The sequence below is a fragment of the Saccopteryx leptura genome, chromosome 6, assembly GCF_036850995.1.
Source record: "Saccopteryx leptura isolate mSacLep1 chromosome 6, mSacLep1_pri_phased_curated, whole genome shotgun sequence".
In the NCBI taxonomy this organism is placed as follows: Eukaryota; Metazoa; Chordata; class Mammalia; order Chiroptera; family Emballonuridae; genus Saccopteryx; species Saccopteryx leptura.
In genome coordinates, this window is record NC_089508.1 from 134557680 (window position 1) to 134582375 (window position 24696).

Consider the following 24696-nt stretch of genomic DNA (forward strand, 5'->3'; position numbering starts at 1 on the left):
CCCCCATATCTATCTATCTCTCTCTCTGCAACCATGGCTCAATTGGTTGAAGCTCATCGACCCTGGGCTTGAGGATGGCTCCATGGAGCCTCCGCCTCAGGTGCTAAAAATAGTTTGGTTGCGAGCATGGCCCCAGATGGATGGAGCATGTGCCCCAGACAGGGGTTGCTGGTTGGATCCCAGTCAGGGTACATGTAGGAGTCTGTATCTCTATCTCTCCTCTTATTTGGAAAAAAAAGAAAAAAAATGTCCAATAGGGGAGGAAATCCTATTGGACCCTGGAAGTTCTAACATAGTATTCATTTCATTTCATTCTGACTTATCATTTCCTCCAGCTGGTAATAAAGATATGTCCTGCCTGGATGCCATACAGTAACATTTCCTTATCACTCATTCCCAACAAGATTTTTAGTGAAGTAGGAATACAAAGGTATTTTATTTATCAAGATATTCTTCTCATCTTAGATCAAAAGCTGAACTCAACTTAACTTTGGAACATCAGGGACATTCCCATCAAAACTAGGAGCGGCCCTGGCCAGTTGGCTCAGCAGTAGAGCGTCAGCCTGGCGTGCGGGGGACCCGGGTTCGATTCCCGGCCAGGGCACATAGGAGAAACGCCCATTTGCTTCTCCACCCCCCCCCTCCTTCCTCTCTGTCTCTCTCTTCCCCTCCCGCAGCCAAGGCTCCATTGGAGCAAAGATGGCCCGGGTGCTGGGGATGGCTCCTTGGCCTCTGCCCCAGGCGCTAGAGTGGCTCTGGTCGCAACAGAGCGACGCTCTGGAGGGGCAGAGCATCGCCCCCTGGTGGGCAGAGCTTCGCCCCTGGTGGGCGTGCCGGGTGGATCCCGGTTGGGCGCATGCGGGAGTCTGTCTGTCTCTCCCCGTTTCCAGCTTCAGAAAAATACAAAAAAAAAAATACAAAAAAAAAACAACTAGGAGCCAGGCAGGGCCATTCACTTTCCATTATCATCTTCACCTTGGATGTCCTAGCCAGGGTAATACCAAGAGAGACAGAAGTGAGACATGATTGGAAGGGAGACAACAGAATTAGGTTTTTGCATGGGGCATGATTATTTGCTTACAAGATAACAATAGAATCAATTGGAAAATGACTGAAACTGATGAGAGTCAGTCATTTATCTGAACTTGATATAGCTGTACTAACAATCACTAGGGAGGAAGTCTAATAAGGTAGGTTACAATCACGGCAGCTATAGAAGTATAAAACAGGGAGACTTGTAAGAAAGAGTTTGACCTAAATGCCTGAAGGAGGATTTTCAAGATTGGAAAACTAAGTCTTACAAGGCTCTCAGTTTGTCCCAGACTAATACCTTAACATGCTAATGGTCTCACCATACCCCACTGTGTTTGATATTTATAATTGTGGGAAGCGATCAGAGGCAGCCAGGCCCTTACTGCCTTGGGAAGGTTGGATGGAGAGAATGGTCTACCTGGGCCGAGGTGAGTCAGCAGAGGTCCCCAGAGGCCAGCCTGTTCTGTCAGGCACCCCAGCACCAGCTCCTGGGGAGTGATCCAGAGAGGCTGACTGCCACCTCCATGTGGCTTTGCAGAGCGGCTGAGCGTGAAAGACCAGCAAATTGCACAGAGCCTCAGAGAGAAGCAGCAGATCTACCTGGAAATGGCCGAGATGACCGGACTGGAAGACTTGGCTCAGTCACACCTCCTCTTCCGAGGAGGGGACCCCTCGGATAACTTGCAAGGGGAGCTAATCCTTAAGTCAGCCATGGCTGAGAGTAAGTAGCCTTGCCCCAGTGTTCTTACTGGGCACTGCCTTCCTCTCACACACCTTCCTGCCCCGGTGGCCTGGAGTGACCCTGGGCTGGGGGCACCACCTAGTATGGCTGACTTGCTACCTGTCTGGGGCACCCTTCTATCTGGCTGGGCAGCTGTGCACCCAGAGCAGTGTTAGCCACCACCTATGCCTGTTAGAGATCGAAAGGGTCATTCAACACGACCTGGTGCAAGCCCCTGGTTGCAGACTTAGACCACATTCTCACATATTTGACAAGACTCCACGGTGCCTGCCACATGCAAGGCACCGTGCCGGGCCCCGGAAATTGGAAATCAGCCGAGATGAATTCCCCACATTCAAGAGGTTACTCTTCTTTCTGAGTAGTGGATCACTGATGATATATCCAGAAAAATGCACACATGCATATTCGGTGGGTCATTTCTAAGGGTGCCTGGACCCAGCAGCACTCCTAGAACTCTGCATCCTGTGGGAAATGCTCCAGCAGCCATGGGAGGGCGCTGGCCAGGAGGTGGCCTGCCCCTTGATGCACCGTGCCCAGGCCTGCTTCACTGAGCAGTCAAGGTCCACACCCGAGTCCCTGGCAGCTTCCATGCAGCTGCCAAGCCCCCTGCTGACCAGGACACATGTCAGGCTGGGCTGCCAGTGCTCATTCACTCCAGAGGGACAACCTGCACCCTCTTTCAACAGCAAACAAGGTAGACAGTCCCTGACTTTCAGAGGGACGATTTGAGCCTCCACTCATCTTCCTTTCCCAACCATAGCAGTGTTCCCCTCCCTCCCGTTTCCGAATTGGCCATTGTCCTTAGCCCCCCTGAGGCCCCCTCATGTCCTGTGCCTTGGCCTAGAATGTTCTCCCCACCTCCTTACCTGGCCAAGGCTTATTTGTTCTGGAGCACTTTGTGTGATCAGCCTTGTCCCTAAGGCCGCCTACCTGTGGCCCCAACATTCTGTGTGTCATCACACAAGCAGTGACCATACTGAGTTCCCTACTAGACCCAACACTCCCTTAGGCCCAGGTCCAGGGTCCAGGATGTACTGTGCACATGCTGTCCCATAGGCAGGCCTCTTTTTTAGACACAGCTGGGCCTTTGTTTTTTGTTTTTTTTTTTTTAGTGAGAGGAGAGGAGGCAGAGACAGACCGAATTCACCCAGCAAGCCCACTAGGGGGCATGATCTGCCCATCTGGGCCATTGCTCCCTTACAACTGGAGCCATTTTTCAGCATCTGAGGCAGAGACCATGGAGTCAACCTCAGTACCCAGGGCCAACTCACTTCAATCGAGCCATTGCTGCAAAAGGAGAGGAGATGAGAGAGAGAGAAGGGAGAGGGGGTAGGGATGGAGAAGCAGATGGTCGCTTCTCCTGTGTACCCTGACTGGGAATTGAACCTGGGACATCTACATGCTGGGCTGACACTCTGCCACCAAGCCAACTGGCCAGGACCTGTCCTGTCCTGATCGAAATACCTGTACAAGCAGTGCACAGATCAGCAGGGCTGAAGCCCTCCACAGCCCTGTGCACTGGCCCTTTGTCATACCCCGACGCTCAGTATGGGGCCCTCCCATCTCCTTCCACAGTTGAAGACATCCAGAGCCTGATCTGCAGGTGGCTGGGCAGCACCAACAGCCAGGCAGACTGTGAGGATGCCTCTGTGGGCCTACGCCGCAGGACAGAGACCTTTGGAGGCTATGACAGCACCACTGTCCCTGGAAAGGGTGAGTGGTGCCTCTTCCCCCAGGACTGGGACTTCCAGGGCCCTCAGAAAGGTCAGTGCAGCAGGAAGTTCAGTTTTCTCGCATGTTCCTATGCACAGTGTCCTTGACAAAGCCAGGCCTTTGCTCTGTGACATCTCTACTGCTGCTTCTCAGCGACATCTATAAATTCTCTGTGGTCAGGGTCCTGGGCCTTCTGAGTGTTGCTGAATGTTTTAACAGCATCCAGACCTGTTCCGACCGATATCTGAGCCACAAATGCCACCATTGCAGCACAGGGTCTAGGGCTGCATCCTAGCCACAGTTTCCTACCTGGCCTGGAGTGGGGGTTCTAGACCTCTGTGGAACCCCAAACATCCTCATGTGCCTGGCTTGGGGTTTTTAGATGGCAGTTTTAAGAAGGAGTGTAGCAATGACGTAAGCCTCCGAGACTGGCAAGACCCTGCGAGCAGTCTGGACACGAAGCTCAGTGACACCCCCGGGGCCTCTGAGGAAGCACCACAAACGGTATGTGGCTTCCTTGGGACAGTCCTGAGCTCAGCACTGAGTTGGCCCAAGTTCTCTTAGTTGTTAGCAAGTGTGAACAGCCTGTGTGTTGGTCATCTAGTCTCCCTGTCTTACAGCAAACAGCATTCCACGCCATTCATGTCATGATGAATAGTAATATCTCAGCTCAGATCAATGTGCAGGCAAGTAAACCCCAGTGCTTCTCCCTGCAGGCACCGGCAGTGGTGGGAGGCTGGGCAGGGGACAAGCTTGGGGCAGTAGCCATGGCCTCTCCCACCAGTGAGAACCACCATGCAGGGACTATGAGCTTTCCAGGTCCTCACACCCACAGGTGTCAAAGTTAAGCTGGCTGCTCCCGCCCCTTCAGTTCAGAAGCCCCATCCTTGCCAAGCGTTGGGTTGAGAACAGGGCCACATGGTGAGTTTAGAATCCGAGGCCAGCTGCCTCTGGCCAGTGTTGTGGCCAGGCCCGCTTCACCTCCAAGCCTTCTGCACAATGAACCTTCAGCAGCTGCCCTCCCACATCCTGTGGCCACCCTGCGCCCTCATGTCCAGACAACTAGGAAGGGCCTGCCTGACACTAAGGCGAGTGTCTTTCGGTAAGTGGGTCTGGCTGGCATCCTCAGTAGCCCTGTGCTGTGTGACATTGTGTTTCCACAGGTGGAAGCATTGGGCACTGAGTCTGGCCCCTATCTGCCCACTATCCTGGAGTTGGAGGTAGGTTCAGGGCTGTTCTTCTCCTGGGGGACTGGCATGCACACCAGCAGGGCTTGGGGCAGACAGCCAGCATCTGTCTCCCCCGCACCCCTTCTCTCTACAGCTTGTCCAGAGAATTCAGGCGCTGTCCCAGCTGCTCCTCAGCCTCCAGGTACGGGACTTGGTGGACAGTGACAGGCTGCGCTGCCCTTTTCCTGTTTGAGGTCGGCATCTGGAAGAGGATGTGGCCTCTCATGACTCCCCTCCCCCCAGGCGGTCATTGCCCAGCAGGACAGTTACGTGGAGATGCAGAGGGCGGCTCTCCAGGAACGGGAGAAGCAGTTCCGGCTGCAGTCCACACGCGGGAACCTGCTGCTGGAGCAGGAGCGGCAGCGCAACTTTGAGAAGCAGCGAGAGGAGCTGGTGGGCCTGCAGAAGCTGCAGAGCCAACTGCGGCTGGAGCAGCAGCGCTGGGAGCGCCTGCGGGAGCGCCAGCAGCAGGAGCTGGACCTGGCCTCGGCCCGGCTCCAGCAGCGCCAGCACGAGGCAGCGCAGCTGCAGGAGCAGCTGGCCCAGGAGCGCGCTGAGCTGGAGCAGCAGCGCCGGGCCTACCAGCACGACCTAGAGCGGCTTCGCGAGGCCCAGCGCACTGTGGAGCGGGAGCGCGAGCGGCTGGAGCTGCTGCGGAGGCTCAAGAAGCAGAACACGGTTTCCGGGGCGCTGCTGCCCGAGTTGCCCATGGAGGTGAGCAGGGGATAGTGTAGCCTGCAGGTGTATGTGTATTAGGAAAGCGCGTGTGCAAAGTACTGGTGGAACGGGAAGGTATGACTATAACTGCAAGTCACATGGTAGTGCTGCGAGCACGGTATGTTTTTGGGGGGACTGGCAGCAAATAGCCACTCCATAAGGCCCAGCACGGGGCTTTGCTCCCAGGTCAGACCCTCCCTGCTAAAAGGCTATGTGACCCTGGCCTAGGATCAGGGTGGGTAGGCAGGCAAGGCTCTGCCCCAGCCAAAGTCCTGCAGATTAGGTGGGGCAGAGGGGAGCACCTCCCTGTCAGTCCCAGGGAGGGCTTTCAGGAGGAACAGTCATTGGGATGTGTCTTCTGTCACTCAGATCCAGTCCCTGAGCCACTCCCCCAGCTTCAACGGGGAAGGGCTAGAAGGGCCTGAGCGCCCTGAGGTGGCTCGGCGGGACAGTGCGCCAGCCGAGAGTCGGCCAGCCAAGAGTGATGTGCCCATCCAACTGCTCAGCGCCACCAACCAGATCCAGAGGCAGGCAGCAGTGCAGCAGCAGATCCCTACCAAGCTGGCCACCTTCACCAAGGGCAGCAAGGACAAGGGTGGCAAGAGCAGGGGCTCTCAGCGCAGTGAGAGTTCAGGTGAGTTCCGTGCTTGGGGGCAGGGTGTGGGTGGGGTGATCTCGGAGGGGTGAATGACCTTCAGTGCCTGCCCAGGCCCTCAACCTAGATTGAGAGATCCAGTCGTGAACAATCTGACACCAAAGCAGCTCCTTCTGGGCAAACGACAGTGGGACCCTAGGGCCATCCTCCTGCAAAGATGCTGGGAGGAGACCAGAGGCACCACTGGGAGCATAGCTGAGGTCCCTTAAACCCCCAAGGGGTGGCTTTTCATCTCAGAAGCAAAACTGACATGACAGACCCCAGGTCCTTTTCCCACCTCAGTCCTCAAGGCCAAACAGGGCAAGGGAATGTCTCAGCAACTCAGAAAGAAGGGCCTGGGAGACCCTTGGGGAGGTGGTCACCAGAGGCAACAAGTCCGAGCGCCCTAGTCACTTAGGGACAACCTTAGTGACTGTTGCTGATGCTTCCCACCTCCCCTCCCTAGTGCCAACCTAGGTGCCAGGGGCTCTATCCAGTGTCCACCTTCCCCAGAGGAGACACTGGGTCCTTGTCCCCCCTGTTAGTGCTGGGGCTCTCTGAGTGCTGAGTGTACAGGTGCTGCCCGGAAACCCTCCCTGGGATGCACCTGGGCAGGGTCGGGGTTGACTAGGTCCAAAAGCTGGCTTATTCCAGGGGCTTTCTGGGGTCGGTTGAGGCCTGTTCCTGTTTTTGTGTCACTGCATTTGGGGCTGAGTGTGGTCCGTCCCTAGGAACAGGCGCCACGGGAAGTGCTGAGGAGGGAGGGAGGCCCTGGTGGAGGTGGGGACTGCTGTGTGCCTGGAGCACGGCTGAGCACCCCAGGCTGTGCCCTCTTCCCTCTATCAGCCTCATTCGACCTGAAGCAGCAGCTGCTTTTCAGCAAGCTCATGGGCAAAGATGAAAGTGCCTCTCGGAGCCACTACTCTCTGAGTCCTGTCCGCCTCGGCAGTCACAGCTCTGCAGCCCCCCAAGGTGAGCCCAGCCACCCAGGCAGTGGGGCCAGCCGTGGTGCCTGGTGGCTGCTGACACCCTGCACTCCTCTGTCTTTCAGACCTCTCCTGCCAGGCCCCAAGCCCAGCTCCAGCTGACATGTCCCTTGAGCACTTACCCTTCCTGCCCTCGCCACTGCCCCTCAAACCACTCAACAAGGAAGAAGTCAGCAAGGAAGATGTCATCTTTTTCTAGGGGGAACATGGCTTGAGGTGCAGGACCCTCGCTGTCCTGCCCACCTGCTGTGTTTGCTGGGGAACTGCCACCTGCCTCTTCCTGCCCAGCACACCAGCATGGATGACTGCCTGGCTGGGTTTGGGGTCAGGGTCAGGGCCACCTGTCATCTCCACGCTATTACTGTAGGATTAGCAGTGGTACCTGGGTAACTTTCTAAACCTTTTTTTTTATATAACAAGGAACATTTTCAATTGTAGGTTGAACCAGAGCTAACCCAAGGAGCTGTTTTAAATCATAGCATCCCATTTTGGTAGAGAGACTGACTCCAAGAAATTTTTCCAAGGTAGTGACAAACTGGTGGCTCCACGCAGAGCCTGATGACAGGCCAGACCCCAGTCTGAGGAGGAGATGGCAGTCCCACAGCCCATAGAAGACTGGAACTGGACTGTATTGCTGTACCGTTAGGGCACCAGTAGGAACAGTATACTGTCAGCTATGTCTCTGGGCAGAATCCAAGCAGAAAGCTACATGGGTTCTTGGTGAATTTCAAGACTAGGGCATGGACCAGACGAGGGCAGCACACAGCCCATCCAGGGACAGAGGGCCACAGGGCAGTGTGTCTGGAAAGGGTGGCCGATAGTAGTCAAGGTAAGTTCTTTATGGTCAGAAACTCATCTTGAAAGGGTCTATAATTCATTTTAACTTGGTGTAGGTTTTTAAAACCTGCTGTCATCAAACTCGGTGGTTTCCCAAGGCCCCTGAGTGTGGTTCTCCAGGTGCTCAGCCTGTGGAGGAAGCCAAACTGAGGTGTGGCCAGGACCAGCACATACTAGAAAGTCCCTGTCCCAGGCAGAGGGTCCTTAATCCCTGTGAGTTGGGCTGGTTTTTCTTGGCCTCCAAGAGGAAGCCTCCAGGGCTGGTATCAGTCCTGACAGATGCTCGTAAAAGGTGCTGGACAACACGGAGCAGGGTGGTGGGGCTCACATGGCCTGGACACCTCTAAAGGACAGGTGACTACCTCACATCCAATGAGCTGTTATTAGCTATCAGCTTACCCCTGGAGGAGAGTAAGGGCCACCAGACCAGCTACATGGCTGTAGATGTCAGGGATGGTGTCACATGTCCAGGGTTGGTGATTGGGTCAGATCCACATTCCACCTCTAGCCAAACTCAAGTTTGGGTGCTGTGCAGGAAAGGGGATAGCACAGACCTTTTCTGCACCCCAGGCTCCCTCCACTGGGCCCCAAGCCCAACATCTTACAAAGCACTGGCAGAAGACTGGGTTCTGGGCTACACAGGAGCAGAGGCACCGCAGGGTCAAGGTGACACAGCCACTTGGTGACATGGAAATGAGAGCAGCGATTCAGAACCACTCCTGAGCACAGCCCCCTGCTGGCCCCTCCAAGAACCTCCCCCCACCTTCAACTTTGCCTGCTATGGTATGGGACTGGCCGCATCAGCAGGAAGTGTCCTCTTCCCTCCCGTGACACCCATCAGAGCTCATCTGTGCCATGTCTGTAATCAGCGTTTTGTGTTTTTGTACTGAGATGAATCAGACCACTTTAGAAAATTCAATTTTACTTCCTGTCCTTTTGTGAAGACCACATTCCTGGGCCTCCTGGGCTTCCTGGGCCTCAGACATCATGGTTCCTCAGACCGTAAGTCCAGAGGATCCCCCTCGGCCATGTGGTGGGTGTGGACACTTCCTGCCCTTCGGCTAAGGGGGCCTTCAGTTGTGCCACGCAGAAGGACAAGTCTTCCGCACCTTCTCTCTGGCCAGCACCCTGCGATCACTCCTGGGTGAGGCCCAATTTTATTTGTAAAGTTCATGGCCGAGCAAATATTCTTATTCCTGTGGGATCTGTGCTCATCTTCAGTCACTGTGACATGATCTTAGTCCAATGATTATTATAATTGCGGCATTTCCTCATCAGGATGTTTCGAAACCACCTTGGAAATTAAGACCTGCCTGATTCTAGCAATAAAAGTGTCTTAAGCTGAGCTGACAGGAGTGGCTGTTATTCAGTTTGTTGTAGGAGCATAGCCAAGCATCAGCACTGTATTGGTGGGGGCTCTCCAAGGCTTACCTCACCAGGCAGGGCCCCTTGTGCCATCTGCTGCAGTGGGATCTCAGGGAGACCTGGACATCATATACAGGAATTTGAAGGAGCCTGAGAACCAGGGTCTGATGTCCCACCCCACCCAGTGGGCCCAGGACACCATAAGAGCCCCTCAGTTACTGTCACCACTCCCGCCCTGCAGCTGGGGTGACGAATGCAGGGAGGCAGGGATACCTCCTGGGCAAGTGATAGGGCCTCAGCTCCAGCTGTGACCAGCTGCCTGTGCCCCGCACCTGTGGTGAGTGAAGGGATCTGGAGACTGCACAGAGGTTCCTGGACCCTTTGCCTGCTCTGGTTCCCTCTGAGGAATCCCCAATTATCATGTTTGGACATTCAAAGCTAGAGGCAAAAACCCCAGGACAAGCAGCCCTCTAATCAAAGTCAGCTTTTGAGGAACGCTACCAATCCCTCCCACTCTGGCTAGGGCCCCTTCAGTCTAGGCCTGTCTCTGTGGCCTGATGTGAGCTCCCTGTTCCCTGAGCTGTTTGCCACAGATATGCGCCTAGGACCAGTCATGTGTTCTCTCCTGTCCCCCAAGGAACTGACTTGCTTTGCCCAAACCTGAGAAGGCTGAGCTGCTGCCCCAAAAAAGGCAGTGGACAGGGGGTGTGGCCACACTACAGGCAGGGTCATCTCAATTGCCCAGCACAATGCCTGAGCCTGGGTAGCTGTGGGCCCAGTGCTGCCACCTGGCCACTCGCAAGCTGTGGCCAGAGCCCAGGTACCTGGCTTTACCCAGATCCATTGGGATTCCAGTCTTTTGGAGTACCTAAGACCTGATGTGTCCCGTACCCAGGTGTTCACATGGTTTCCCTATACTATAGACACACTGAATTCACTGGTATTCACTCTTCTGAGTCTCCGGATAGGCAAGCAGGTGCTGCTTTGACTCCACCCTAACCTTGCTGGTTCCCCAAGTGCTGTGACACACCAGTGTGCTGCCCCCCCCCCTTTGCAATAGGGAAGGAGAGACTGATACAGCCTGGCTCCCTCCCCTAGTCCAGAGGGTACTTGAGCCAGGGGCAGGGTGGTGTTTCTTCTGCACCCCAAGAGGCCCTCCAGCCCAGCTGTTCCCAGCCACTTATCTTCCCTGTAAAAGAGCAGTCTGTGGTTGAAATCACATGAAGCTTTAGGGGCTGCAAACACTGAAGTCTTGAATCCTCCAGGCACTTGGGGTACGTAAGAGAGATTCCTTCTTTCCCACTGGGCTGAGGTGGAGGATCCAAGGACATATCATAATCAATGGGTAGGCAAGGGCTGGCCACCACCTACCAATGACACCTGCAGCCTCTCCAATGTCAGACCAGATGGGAAGAGCCACCCCATCTTCCGACACCAGCCCACACTGCTCTGCTCCAGCTGGGAACCTACAAAATGCTCAGGCTGGCCCTGAACGGATGACAGCTCTGGTCCAAACTGTGACTGACTGTCAGCTGTTCCAGCCACAGCAAGCACCTGACAATACCCGGAGGAAAAGACTGTGATATAGGTATGGCCTGGCAGGAGGCAGCATGGGCGGCGGGTGCCTGTGAGTGCGGGAAAGTGACCTGCCCTTCATGGGTGAAGGCAGCTTGAAGGCAGCAAGCTGTGCTGGCAGAGAGGACCCACCAGCCAAAGATGTTCCAGGAGGCGAAAGTGTGGCTTCCCACATCTCTGGCCCACTGGCTGCCACATCCAGAGGTGGACCTGCATGCCCTCCCTAAAATAAGGCACAGGAGTGCTATCAGCAGGGAGAGAGGACATGCAAGTGAGTGGAACTATAGATGGGAGGGGATAGGAGCTGGTGAGTTCAGAAGGGGCCCAGCCCTGGGCCTGGCACCAGCACCACATTGTCAACTGATTCTTACAACCGCTTTCCAAAGGCTCACTTAACACATGCCATCCTAGCTCCCTGCTTGTCTTTATTTGCATACAGGATGCCAGGGACAGAAGTGAATCTCTGAGGTCTTCTGTGGCCTTTTCCTCTGCAGGGGATCCCAGGGTCCCCTGCTCTGGCTCTCAGACAGACCTACCCCTAGAGGCCAGGCCTGGGTGGAAAGGCCCCAGTGTCTGGAGGACCTCACACCCACCCCATAGCCTGTGCCCCTGTGGGCTTGTGCCCCAGGGCCACCCCCTGTGTTCTCTGGGTTGATCTCCCCACACCTGGCCTTGAGTTGCTCACTTAAAGGCTCAGCCCTGGCCACAGTGATTTCTGCTCTGTGGAAAGGGGACTCCATCAGGGTTCCAGCTGTGTCCACACATCCCAGGCCACATCAGGAAGTGGCGGTGTCAGCCGAGCCACTGACCCGGACTGCTTGGTACATGCTGAGGAGGGATGAGATGGTGCCCAGGAGGCCCACCAGCCACAGAGGGAAGCGTCCTGCCCACAGGATACCTGGTGGCAGCCAGTGTACAGCATTGGCCAGGTCGGCCAGGTTGCTCAGGAGAGTCAATGTCTCTGACTGGATCTGGGCCTCCATGGCCCTCTGCTTGCTCCGGGGCAGCTGGCTGTGGGATCAAAGAGGAGTCATTCAGGAAGGGCCCAAGTGGGCCCATGCTTGCCCCAGCAGGCAGGGCAAGGAATGACTACAGACCCTGCTTGTGAGCAAGGATAAGTCCCCGTCACCCCTCAGAGGGAGCCCACAATGTGAACAGGGCATGGACTGCCATAGAAAGTCTCAAATCCACAACTCAGTCCTTTTGACCCCCTGGAATCAGTCAGGGAGGCAGGTGGGGCTGTTGGTTGGGCAGGTGCTAGGCACAGTTCTTTCCCAGAATGAAGTAGTGACAGTGACCAGGGTCCTCAGGAAACTGACTCCATGTCCTGTCATGCTCTCTGTTAGGGGCACAGCTGTGAAGACTTAGCCCCAGAGTCCTAGCTCTGCTTTTCCTGCCTATGAGGCCTCACGTGAGCCTCATTTTCCCCATGTGTAAGTCCTACCATCCACCCAGTGACCCAGCACCCACCACAGCCCAGGCCCTGTGCAGGGGTAAGGGCTGATAACTGCAGTGACTCAGAGCAGCACCCCCAGCGCCTCAGTGGGGAAAGCCCTGGGCCTGTGGGAGGGAAAGTTGACCTTTCTCCTGCAGAAAATACCTGCGGAAGGCTGCTGTGGGGCTCCTCAGCTGCTGTCTCAGCTTCAGGACCATCCACAAGGACCTGCAACACCAGAGGGTGGGAGGAAACCCACTAGAGGGGGCAAGAGAAGTAGGGTGGGTCGTAGGGCTTCAATCCCTAACACTGGCCCTAGGGGAGGCTCTGCCACCTGCCTCCTGCCACTGTGGCCACAGGTTACCTGTAACAGGTGCTGAGTTCTGTAATAAGTGGCTCCAACTACCGTGTCTGAGGTGAGTCTGACCACCTTCTGGGCGCTCAGGGCTGGCGTCTGCAGGCTGACAGCAGCTAGCAGGCAGGCAGCCACTAATGCTCCCCCTGGACTCTCAGGCCCTACAAGGTGCCCATCCAGGCTGCCTGCCTGGCCACTGTATCCTGCACCCTGCAGCATGGACTGGGGGACGGGTGGGTAAGTGAATATGCTCAGTCTTGCCCATTAGAGGGCTAACCCCAATCAGACTTCATGCCTGGGAGGCCCAAGGCTTGGTACATCTCCCCAGCTAACCTGTGCCCATCCAGGTGACATATCCTCAGAGTACTGGACACAGGCAGCACCTGCAGTGAGATAAGTGGGTCTGCATCAGAGCCACCTGGGGCGCTAAGGCTAAACACTGAGTTCTGGGTCCTGGTCCCCAGACCAGTTAGAACCTCTAGGCACCTGGCCCCAGGCATTTCAACAACCTCCCAGATGACTCAGGCACCCTGGGGCCTTATTATTATTATTATTATTATTATTATTATTATTATTGATGTGAGAGAGAGAAAGGAAGGGAAAGAGAAAACATCGATTTGTTGCTCCACTTATTTATGCATTTACTGGTTGATTCTTGTATGTGCTCCGACCAGGGATTGAACCCACAACCTTGTCATATTGAGATAACACTCGAACAAACTGAGCTACCTGGCCAGGGCACCCTGGGGTCTTAAGGGCACCTGGTCATGACAAGTATGCCCTCCTTAACCTCATACCCTTACTAACACGAAAGACAGATAAATCATGGAAAAACTATATGCTCTAAAAATGAATGAAATCATAGGCAGAACAGAGGGTATTTTCAGGGCTGTGAAACTACTCTGTGTGATACTGTAATGGTGAATATAAGTTGTTACATTTGTCCAAACACACTGAATATGCAACAGAGAGTGACCCCTAATGTAGGACCATGGACTTGGGGTGATGATGATATGTCAATGTAGATTCAATGATTGTAACAAATGACCCACTCTCATGCCATGTTGACAGTGAGAGAGGCTGTGCATGTGTGGGGTGGGGCTGGGGAAATGGGAACTCTCTATTTTCAGCTCAATTCTGCTGTGAACCTAAAACTGCTCTAAAATAGTGTCTATTTTTTAATGGAATTAAGGCTGACCCAAAACAGAAATGGTACCTCTCTTGGCACCAGTAGTCACGAGGGCCCCTGGCAGCAGCCTCAGGAGCACCCCAAGCCCAGCCCAGGCCTCTGTAGGAGCCCCAAAGCACATAGGAAGGGCGACAGGCACCATGATTTTGGTTGTGAGGGGGCTTGAATTGAGAAGGCATGCCAAGCATGACACAAGAGCAGAGCAAGTAAAATGTGTTTGCAGAGTATAAGGTCAGAGGCTGGAAGAGGCATCAGAGGATCAACAGTGGGGCTTTCTGGACTAGGTGATAAGACTCTTCCACTTTGGGACTTCATTTTTCAGACTGTGATGAGCATGTAATTAGGGCATATATAATGGGGAAAAGAAGGGCTACTGAATGTCAGTGTCTAGCCCAGGGACAATGACAGCAGAAGTGGGCCACTGCCCACCTCCACCCCACCCCCCAAGGTCAGGGATCACCCACCTCCCCCTTCAAGGATCCGGGAGACGTTCACTGCATGTAATTCTGCCACTGGAGGTCCTTCACCCCTGTGCTTTCTGGAGCAGGGGCTCTGAGCAAAAATTTGGGAGGAAACCTTTATTTTAAAGTTCTACAAACCTTATGGCTTTTAGAAGCAGTGAGCCAGCCAGGAAACTCCTGGCTGTTTTATCTGGGGATATTTGCTGATGACAATGCAAGCAGGACTCAGGGGCCTGGGTAAAAGCAACCACACCAGCCACTTCTGTCCAGACCACAGTTATTTCTTCTTCTTGGGTCCAGTGGGCACAATCATAGCCCCCAAGGATGCCCACATCCTAATCCCCAGGATCTGTGAATGTGTTCCCTATGTGACAAAAAGAACTTTGTAGATGGGACTGGCTTTAGGAGCTTGAGATGGGAGTTTATACAGGGGCCCAATACCACCACAAGGGTCCACAATAGAAGGAAACAGAAGGGTCCAAGTCAGAGAAGGAGACGCAACAACAGGAGCAGAGACTGTAGTAAATTTGCTTCAAAGACTGAGGAACAGGCCTTGAGCTAAGGAATGCAGGAAGGAATTCTAGAAGCTGGGAAAGGCAGGGAACACATTCTCCCCAGGAACCTCCAGAAGGGCCACCGCCCTCCTGACACCTGGATTTCAGCCCAGGGAGACCCATTTTGGAGTTCCGACTTCCAGAACTGTAAGATTATTTTCATTGTTTAAAGCCAAGTCCGTGGTGATGTGATAAGGTACACACACAGTGAGGTAGTGACAAGAGGAGAAAAACCAGAAGCAGCAAAGACCCACACAACCCTGGCCGGCCTGCCAACCAGACCAGAGATCTCAGTACTCCCGTCCAGCCTGCTGAGAGTGGCGACAATGCTTACCTGGCAATTCCCAGGAAAAGGGAGAGGCCCCAGAAGGCTGTGCTCAGCATCCACCACCGGGCAGAGTCCACGTGGAGGATCTTGGAGTCAGCAGCCCAGGCAATATGCTCACAGGGGTAGTAGAGCTGGTCGGCCAGGTTGCCAAGGACAGACACACAGCGAACCAAGATGTCCTCCTCCTGCAGGCCCAGGAGAGAGAGAGGGATGGGCCTGGGGTTGGACCCACCCACTGCCCATATTAGCAACCCAGGCCGTGAAAAAAAAACACCACTTTACAATTTTAAAGCCCTGGCCAGTAGCTCTGTGGAGATAGAGCATTGGCCCAGCGTATGGACGTCCTGGGTTCAACTCTGGTCAGGACACACAAAAGAAGCAGCCATCTACTTCTCCCCACCCCACCCCCGCACCCCTGGTCTCTCCCTCTTCTCTCTCTCTTCCCCTCCTGCAGCCAGTGGCTTGATTTGAGCAGAGCATGGCCCCGGGTGCTGAGGATTGTGGAGTACATCAGCCTCAGGCACTAAAAATACTTGAGCATTGACCCCAGATGGGGTAGTCAGGTGGATGCTGGTCAGGGCACATGTGGGAGCATGCATCACTATCTCCCCTCCTCTCACCTAAAAAAAAAAAAAAAAAAAAATTAAGTTCCCAGATGACTCACAAGTACGACTGAATCATCCACTCAGGACGCCCTGCCTTAGAGCCTTCCTATCCTGCCACAGGCTTCCAGTCCTGCCAGGCCTTCTGGTGCAGGACCCTGAGAGGGAAGCAGGGCAGAGAATCCTGATGAGGCTGAGCTGGGTGGGACAGTAATACCAGGCTACATGACTTGAGTCACCTCCCCCAAAACAGAGAGGGGTGGTCACCATCCTGGCAAATAGGGAAACTGAGGTATTTAGTGTAAGCTGCCACCTGTTCCATCTCATATAGAGACAGGTCTTGGACCATCGAACTACAGAACTCTTGTGGGCTCTCTGTCCTGCACCATATCTCCACCTTCCAACCCTAAGTCCCAACCACACTGCCTGCACCCAGCCAGGCAAGGCCAGAAGGGCAGGAACCTGGTCCCGAAGGCTGCATTCCCAGGTCCCACCTCCTCATGCCCACATCCCTCAAATCTTTCAATCAGAGGAGGCCCCAGACCTTCACAGGGAGGAGATACTCAGGGTGCAGGGGAGACCAAGACACATAAGCACTGGACCAACAAAAGGGGCTTCTGTTCTGGTCAAGGGATATACGAGGTGCAGAGGCCACCCACCCCTTGCCTGAGACTCAGGGGAGTCTGCAGAGATGTCTAGGGAAAGGGGTCCTCCAGGGATGCATAAGAATTATGCCCTAACCAAGTAAGAGGATAGGAAATGGGTGTCAGAACTGGAGGAAGATCCAGGAAAGCACTCAAGATTTGAGATGGTCAGGTCATGGGTGCTGGGGCAAAACAGGGGAGCCTCTGAGCATCCAGTAGCTCAGAGAGGAGATTTCTGGGGGGTAGGGGCAATGGGCAGGACAACTTCTCAACACATTCCCTGAGTAAATGTCCCCTGAGAGGGCAAATTCACCCCCAGGGGAAGGAGCACAGATCTACTGGCACTCATATGGAATAATGCAATACTGCTATACCAGCAAAATGTTATAAATAACCTATATGCTCATCAACAGGGCTTAAATAAATCACTGTCCAGATACATAAGAGAGTACTACATGCACAGCCATGAAGGGAGGAGCTCTTTCTGGATTGATATGGAATGCCCTGAAAGTTGTAATTTAAGCGAAAAAAGCAAGTAGTCAAAGAGTGTCAGTGGCATACAACTATCTATATTAAATATGTGTACTGGCTTGTGAGGGTACAGGTCTCAGGAGGGAAACACAGGAAGCTGCCTCTGGAGGAACAGTGGCTGCCTCTGAGGAGGAACACTCAAGGTTGGGGGATCAGGAAAAAGAGAGACTTTCTACCTGTACAATCTCTAGGAATATGTGAACACATTAGCTATATTTAACATTTAAGATGATAAAGAGAACATCTTATCTCAATGAAGAAAGTAAAATTGAAAAAAAAAAACCGCCCACACAGTTGCCTTTATTTTTTTTTTCATTCTTCTTTTTTTAATTTATTTATTTTAGAGAAGGAGGGGACAGGAAGCATCAACTCCCATATGTGCCTTGACCAGACAAATGCAGGGTTTCAAACGGATGACCTCAGCGTTCCAGGTCGACGCTTTATCCACAGCGCCACCACAAGTCAGGCCCACACAGTTGCCTTTAGACAAGTCCCTACCCCACACACCACATTACCTCTGCCCCCAGGCCGTACTGCTTAGTGTACATAAACATGGCTAAGTCATCGAAGAGACGAAGGATGGTCCTGCAGTGGCTGAGTTGGGAAGACAGTGCTAGCAGGCGTGTCCCCACTTCTGACCTGGCCGGATATTGTTCCACCAGGACCCCACCAACCAGTTGGCAGCAGTACCCCAGGGTACGGATCTGTGGGAAAGTAGAAACTATCAACATGACCCTGCTCCTGAACTGAGCTGAATTACCTGGCTTTGGGCCCTGTAGAATGAGCAGGCAGAAGAGTCTAAATCAACAAGATTTTAATAAATGCTGAAAGTTTAAAAAGAAACATGTAGGACAAATGTAAAAACATGACATTATTGTCTAGAAGGCACTGTTGAGACTCTAACAAAGCGCTGGCTTGTATCACTAAGGGGCACAGCCTCTGGAAAAGGTATGATGGGGACAAGAAAAAGAAACCCCATTTTCTACCTCCTGGGTCTTCCTTTTCCCATCTGGCAAGACTAGGCAGAAATGTATATTTGCATCTACCTAGCTAGGCCAATGTCCATGGCTGAGCTGGGAAATGGGGACATGACCTAGCCTTAGCCCAGTGGACAGAGGATAACTTGCTTAAATTATTTGCATGAATAGGAACCCACTCATTGGGTGATATAGGGCATCATGAACTGGGTCAGCTTCACCACCTTTCTATGTTGATTTCATCTGCTTCTCGAAAATTGCTTTTTTTCTGTTGTTTTACTTGTAATTCCTGTTCAACCCCTTCAGAACAGAAAAACACTGCAATTTAAATATCCAACTTGGTGGGGGAGTAGGGGGATTGTTAAAACCTAAATGTGTAGGTTGGAACCTAATTGCACAACCACCAGTACATACTCTGATACAACCTGAATGTCCATGTTAAAGACTAGGACAAGTGGAGAAACTGAGAGTCTGACCTCAGGGACTTGGATGGAACAACCTAAATACCCAACCAGAGGGGATGATATAGTTGGAACACAAACATCCAAACATAAGGAAAGCCCTGCATAACTCGAAACCCCCATGAGATTCTTCAAGGCAACCCAGGAACTAATTACAGTGGCCCAGTCATATTCTGAATGTCCAAACATGGGGATTTGGTTGGCATGTAAATGTCCAGCCAGGTTGAGTTGGTGAAAACAACCTAAGTGCCCAATTAATAGGGGACTTGGTCACAACCTAACCGTCCAGAGGGGAAAGCCCATAACATCTTAAGTCCTCATAGGAGAGTGGGACAACCCAGTGGCCTCCTTCAGTGGTCCGGTGTGATCCCAAATGTTCAACCGTGAGGATTTCGCTGGTACTACCATAAATATCCAGTCACGATGGTGGACTGGAACAACCTAAATGTCCACCACTAGGGTATCAGGTTGGAACTCAGTTTGGACAGGGTCCTCGGTGCTGGGGGATCCGAAGCGACCCCGCCCCTTCCTGGCCTCAGTCTCCCCATCTCTAAGCTCTGGCCCAATTTCGGGACCTCCTGCCAGGCTCAACCCCAGCCTCACCAGGCGGTCCCGGCCTCTATACGACTCCAGTGCCGCCACCAGACTGTTCAGCGCCGCCATGGCAATTTCGCGTGACGTCACCGCGCCACGCAAGGGGCGGGCCCTGGAGACGCTCTGCGCGGGCGCTACCGCGACCCTTTGTCCCTGAACTGGCCCTTTGTCTGTTTCAGCTGGAACAGAGTTTCCTGCGGCGATACAGTCACGTGTGCGCTACCGCGGGCCTGTGTACCCAGGACGGCCCCCCGCCCCCACACACACACCACACACCCCCATCGCGGGCCCCAACCCCCCCCACACACACACACACCCCACCCCTCATCGCGGGCCCCAACTACACGCGCACACACACACACACACACACACACACACACACACACACTTTTCCAGGGGAAATCACCAACCTGTTAGCTCGAATTCAAGGGAAAAAAATTTTTTTAATTTGTTTCACCCTTTCTGCACTTTTTGCTTGTGTATAATGAGTATATGTGGATATTGTAATATATAAAGCATTTTTGGAAAATTAAGGAAGCTCATAGACTCATTCTAGAATAGACAAGAATCTGGTAACCAGAGTTGTCATTCCAGAGAGGGTAACAGGCCTCTGGGAAGAGATTAAATTTTCACTTCTGCCTGACCTATAGCTGCACAGTGGATGGGACCTAGACCTAGAATGCTGAGGTCACCGGTCAAAATCTTGGGCTTGCCCAGTTAAGGCACATATAAGAAGCAACTACGTGAGTTGATGCTTCTCGTTCCTCACCTCTCTCGCTCTCTCTTCCCCCCTCTCTAAAATCAATAGATAAAATCATTTTTAAAAAATTTCACTTCCATACCGGTAAGGAAAACAGCTGTGTTAGGCTTGCTCGCTGTTTTCCCCGCTGCAAGCCCTTTGCACAATTAGTGTGTGAGCACGCAGCAGAAAGCCACATATATGTCCCTCCCCGGGTGATTCTCTCAGATGGCTCTCTCACCACTGCAAGGTGTGGTTCCCTGACCCCCTCAGCCGCCACCATGAGGGTCAATTTTTCTGATCCCTTGCCCTCTGCCCTTCACTGTGAAAAGTGGTTTTCCTATGTTTATTTTCTCACCTGTTTCTGTGAGCCTATGTCCTGACGTTTCCAGCTCTGCAGTTCCTCTACTGTCTGCCCAAATTCAGTGTGAACATGCCTGGGCTCAACCACCAGCATTACAGTACCTCTTTGTAGCTTTTGAATTTTGTGCAATATGCATGTATTATTTTGTCAAAAAGTCAAGTAAATTTTTCAAAAAGTTAACACTGAAGCAGGATAGTAAGCAACTAGGAAAATTCCTTGGCAAGTAGAATAGAGAAACTGAGACAGATACCTTGAAGTGTAGAAAAGAAATGCTCTTAACACGAATAACTTTTTTGGCAAAACTTTCTCTAAAACAAAGAGATAAGCAGAACTTACTTTTCTGAAAGTAAGTTACTCCCTATTCCAGGGGAGGGAATCTTTTTGGCTGAGAGATCCGTGAATGCCACATATTTTAAAATGTAATTCTGTGAGAACCATACAATATGTTTAACACTAAATACAAGTAAATGTGTGCATTTTATGTAAGACCAACACTTTTAAAGTACAACAAGTCTCTGAATTCTTTTTAATAACGTTGTTATGCTGTTGCTAACCAATGATGAATAAAGTACCTCTTACCATTAATGCGACTTCTGGTGCTGCATGGTTTTGCTGATGAATTTGTAGTCTGGTTGATATGTGGTGAGGTTAAGCTTCATGCAGGCGTTGAGACTTCCATCCGTTAAACGTGATCATAAGTTGGTCTTAACGTTTTTTAGATGTGAGAAAGACTGCTCACATGGATATGTAGAGCCAAACATTGTCAGTATACCAATGCTCACACGCTGCAGTGTGTGGGTTGTGACAGGAAGCACATTCCAAATTTTGAGACTCAGCTGGTCCGCTGGTTGAAATTTTTTTTTACATTTTTTTATTAATTTTAATGCAGTGACCTTGATAAATTAGGGTACATATGTTCATAGAAAATATCTCCAGATTATTTTGACATTTGATTATGTTGCATACCCCTCACCCAAAGTCAAATTGTCTTCCCTCACCTTCTATCTGGTTTTCTTTGTGCCCCTCCCCTCCCCCCACCCCCTCTCTATCCTTCCTCGCTCCTTCCCCCACCCCCTGCCCCGGTTACCATCACATTCTTGTCCATGTCTCTGAGTCCATTTTTATGTCCCATCTATGTATGGATTCATATAGTTCTTAGTTTTTTCTGATTTACTTATTTCACTCGTATAATGTTATCAAGGTCCATCCATGTTATTGTAAATGATACAATGTCATCATTTCTTATGGCTGAGTAGTATTCCATTTTATATATGTACCAATACTTTTTTTTTGTTTTTGTATTTTTCTGAAGTTAGAAACAGGGAGGCAGTCAGAGAGACTCCCGCATGCCCCCAAACGGGATCCACCCGGCATGCCCATCAGGGGGCAATGCTCTGCCCATCTGGGGAGTTGCTCTGTTGCAACCAGAGCCATTCTAGTGCCTGAGGCAGAGGCCATAGAGCCATCCTCAGCGCCCAGGCCAACTTTGCTCCAATGGAGCCTTGGCTGTGGGAGAGGAAGAGAGAGAGAGGAAGGAGAGGGGAGGGGTGGAGAAGCACATGGGGGCTTCTCCTGTGTGCCCTGGCCGGGAATCGAACCCGGGACTCCTGCACGCCAGGCCGACGCTCTACCACTAAGCAAACTGGCCAGGGTGTACCATACCAAAGCTTTTTAATCCACTCGTCCTCTGACGGACACTTGGGCTGTTTCCACATCTTCGCTATTGTGAACAATGCTGCCATAAACATGGGGGTGCATTTCTCCTTTTGGAACAGTTTTATGGTATTCTTAGGGTATATTCCTAAAAGTGGGATACCTGGGTCAAAAGGCAGTTTCATTTTTAATTTTTTGAGGAATCTCCATACTGTTTTCCACAGTGGCTGCAGCAGTATGCATTCCCACCAGCAGTGCAGGAGGGTTCCCTTTTCTCCACATCCTCACCAGCACTTATTCTGTGTTGTTTTGTTGATGAACACCATTCTGACTGGTGTGAGGTGATATCTCATTATGGTTTTAATTTGCATTTCTTTAATGATTAGAGATGTTGAGAATTTTTTCATATGCCTATTGGCTATCTGTATGTCCTCTTTGGAGAAGTGACTAATCATTTCTTTTGCCCATTTTTTGATTGGATTGTTTGTCTTCCTGGTGTTGAGATTTACAAGTTCTGTATAAATTTTGGTTATTAACCCCTTATCAGACGTATTGTCAAATATGTTCTCCCATTGTGTAGTTTGTCTTTTTATTCTGTTCTTATTGTCTTTAGCTGTGCAAAAGCTTTTTAGTTTGATATATTCCCATTTGTTTATCCTGTCTTTTATTTCAATTGCCCATGGAGATAAATCAGCAAATATATTGCTGCGAGAGATGTCGGAGAGCTTACTGCCTATGTTTTCTTCTAAGATGCTTATGGTTTCACGGCTTACATTTAACTCTTTTATCCATTTTGAGTTTATTTTTGTGAATGGGGTAAGTTGGTGGTCTAGTTTCATTTTTTTGCAGGTAGCTGTCCAATTTTCCCAACACCATTTATTAAAGAGGCTGTCTTTACTCCATTATATGCCCTTACCTCCTATGTCAAATATCAGTTGTCCACAGAGCTGTGGGTTTATTTCTTGGTTCTCTGTTCTGTCCCATTGATCTATATGCCTATTCTTATGCCACTACCAGTCTGTTTTAAGTACAATGGCATTGTAGTATAACTTGATACCGGAAGTGTGATACCTCCCACTTTATTCTTCCTTTTCAAGATTGCTGAGGCTATTCGTGTTCTTTTTTGGTTCCATATAAATTTTTGGAATATGTGCTTTATATCTTTAAAGTATGTCATTGGTATTTTAATTGGTATTGCATTGAATTTATAAATTGCTTTGGGTAATATAGACATTTTAATGATATTTATTCTTCCTAACCATGAGTATGGTATATGCTTCCACTTGTTTATATCTTCCTTGATTTCTTTTATCAATGTTTTATAATTTTCCGAGTACAAGTCTTTAGTCTCCTTGGTTAAATTTACTCCTAGGTACTTTATTTTTTTGGTTGTAATAGTGAAGGGAATTGTTTCCTTAATTTCTCTTTCTAACTGTTCATTGTTGGTGTATAAAAATGCCTCTGATTTCTGAGTATTAATTTTATATCCTGCCACTTTGCTGAATTCATTTATCAGGTCCAGTAGTTTTTTGACTGAAACTTTAGGGTTTTCTATATACAATATCATATCATCTGCAAATAATGATAGTTTTACTTCTTCTTTTCCAACTTGAATGCCTTTTATTTCTTCTTTTTGTCTGATTGCTGTGGCTAGGACTTCCAGAGCTATGTTGAGTAAGAGTGGTGAAAGGGGGCATCTCAGCCTTGTTCCTGATCTTAAGGGTATTGCTTTTAATTTTTGCCCATTGAGTATGATGTTGGCTGTGGGTTTGTCAAAGAAGGCTTTTATCATGTTGAGGTATGTTTCCTGTATTCTCACTTTGTTGAGAGTTTTGATCATGAATGGGTGCTGGATTTTATCAAATGCTTTTTCTGCATCTATTGAAATTATCATGTGGTTTTTCGCCTTCCTTTTGTTTATATGATGAATCACTTTGATTGATTTGCTAATATTGTACCAGCCTTGCCTCCCCAGAATAAATCCCACTTGATCATGGTGTATGATTTTTTCCATATATTTTTGGATCCAGTTTGCTAATATTTTGTTGAGGATTTTAGCATCTATATTCACCAGGGATATTGGCCTATAATTTTCTTTCTTTGTGTTGTCTTTGCCTGGTTTTAGAATCAGAATTATGCTCGCCTCATAAAAGGAACTTGGAAGTCTTCCTTCCTCTTGAATTTTTTGAAGTAGCGTGAGAAGATAGGAGTTAGTTCTTTGAATATTTGGTAGAATTCACTTGTAAAGCCATCGGACCCAGGACTTTTCTTTGTTGGAAGTTTTTTGATAACTGTTTCTATCTCATTTGGGGTAATTGGTCTGTTTAGGTTTTCTGATTCTTCCAGATTGATTTTTGGAAGATTGTATGTTTCAAGGAATTTGTCCATTTCATTTAGGTTGTCTAGTTTTTTGGCATACAGTTCTTTCTAGTATTTTCTTACAATATTTTGTATTTCTGTTGTGTCAGTTGTTAATTCTCCGCTCTCATTTCTAATTTTATTTATTTGAGTCCTTTTTTTTTTTTTTTTTTTTTTTTTGGTGAGTTGATCTTGTTTACCTTTTCAGAGAACCAGCTCCTAGTTTCATTGATCCTCTGTATTATTTCTTTAGCCTCTTTGTCATTTATTTCTGCTCTGATCTTTATTATTTCCTCCCTTCTACATTTGGGCTTCACTTGCTATTCTTTTTCTAGTTCTTTTAGATGCAGGGTTAAGTTGTTTATTTAAGCTTTTTCTAGCTTCTTAAAGTGTGCCTGTAGTGCTATGAACTTCCCTCTCAAAACTGCTTTTGCTGTGTCCCATAAATTTTGAGTTGTTGTATGCTCATTATCATTCATTTCTAGGAATTTTTTTATTTCTTCTTTGATCTTGTTCTTAATCCATTCATTATTTAACAACATGCTATTTAGTTTCCATGTGTTTGAGAATTTTTTAGTTTTTCTGTTGTGGTTGATTACTAGTTTCATGCCATTGTGATCA

The 24696-nt window shown here is 50.3% G+C and overlaps 2 protein-coding genes across 3 annotated transcripts in view; one reads left to right on the top strand and one right to left on the bottom strand.

Moving 5' to 3' along the window:
- The window catches only part of ARHGEF18 (Rho/Rac guanine nucleotide exchange factor 18), a 97384-nt gene extending 88149 nt beyond the window's left edge, over window positions 1-9235 (top strand). Inside the window, 9 exon segments of the mRNA XM_066343397.1 lie at window positions 1571-1753; window positions 3350-3487; window positions 3870-3991; window positions 4651-4707; window positions 4811-4858; window positions 4960-5430; window positions 5803-6067; window positions 6914-7039; window positions 7119-9235. Of these exon segments, the coding sequence (XP_066199494.1) occupies window positions 1571-1753; window positions 3350-3487; window positions 3870-3991; window positions 4651-4707; window positions 4811-4858; window positions 4960-5430; window positions 5803-6067; window positions 6914-7039; window positions 7119-7252 (1544 nt within the window). The 3' untranslated portion in view covers window positions 7253-9235.
- A 1987-nt stretch (window positions 9236-11222) lies between these two features.
- Window positions 11223-19051, bottom strand: PEX11G (peroxisomal biogenesis factor 11 gamma). Of its 2 annotated transcripts, none has more exons than XM_066343401.1 (5): window positions 18971-19051; window positions 17445-17633; window positions 15159-15337; window positions 12431-12493; window positions 11223-11841 (listed from the first exon to the last, which is right to left on the bottom strand). In XM_066343401.1, the coding sequence occupies exons 1-5, from the start codon at window positions 19028-19030 to the stop codon at window positions 11607-11609; spliced, it is 726 nt and encodes a 241-aa protein (XP_066199498.1). In that variant the 5' UTR covers window positions 19031-19051; the 3' UTR covers window positions 11223-11606. The 2 variants fall into 2 exon arrangements, with proteins under 2 accessions (XP_066199498.1, XP_066199497.1); XM_066343400.1 differs by having other exon boundaries at window positions 12431-12523.
- Window positions 19052-24696: the final 5645 nt, after the last annotated feature.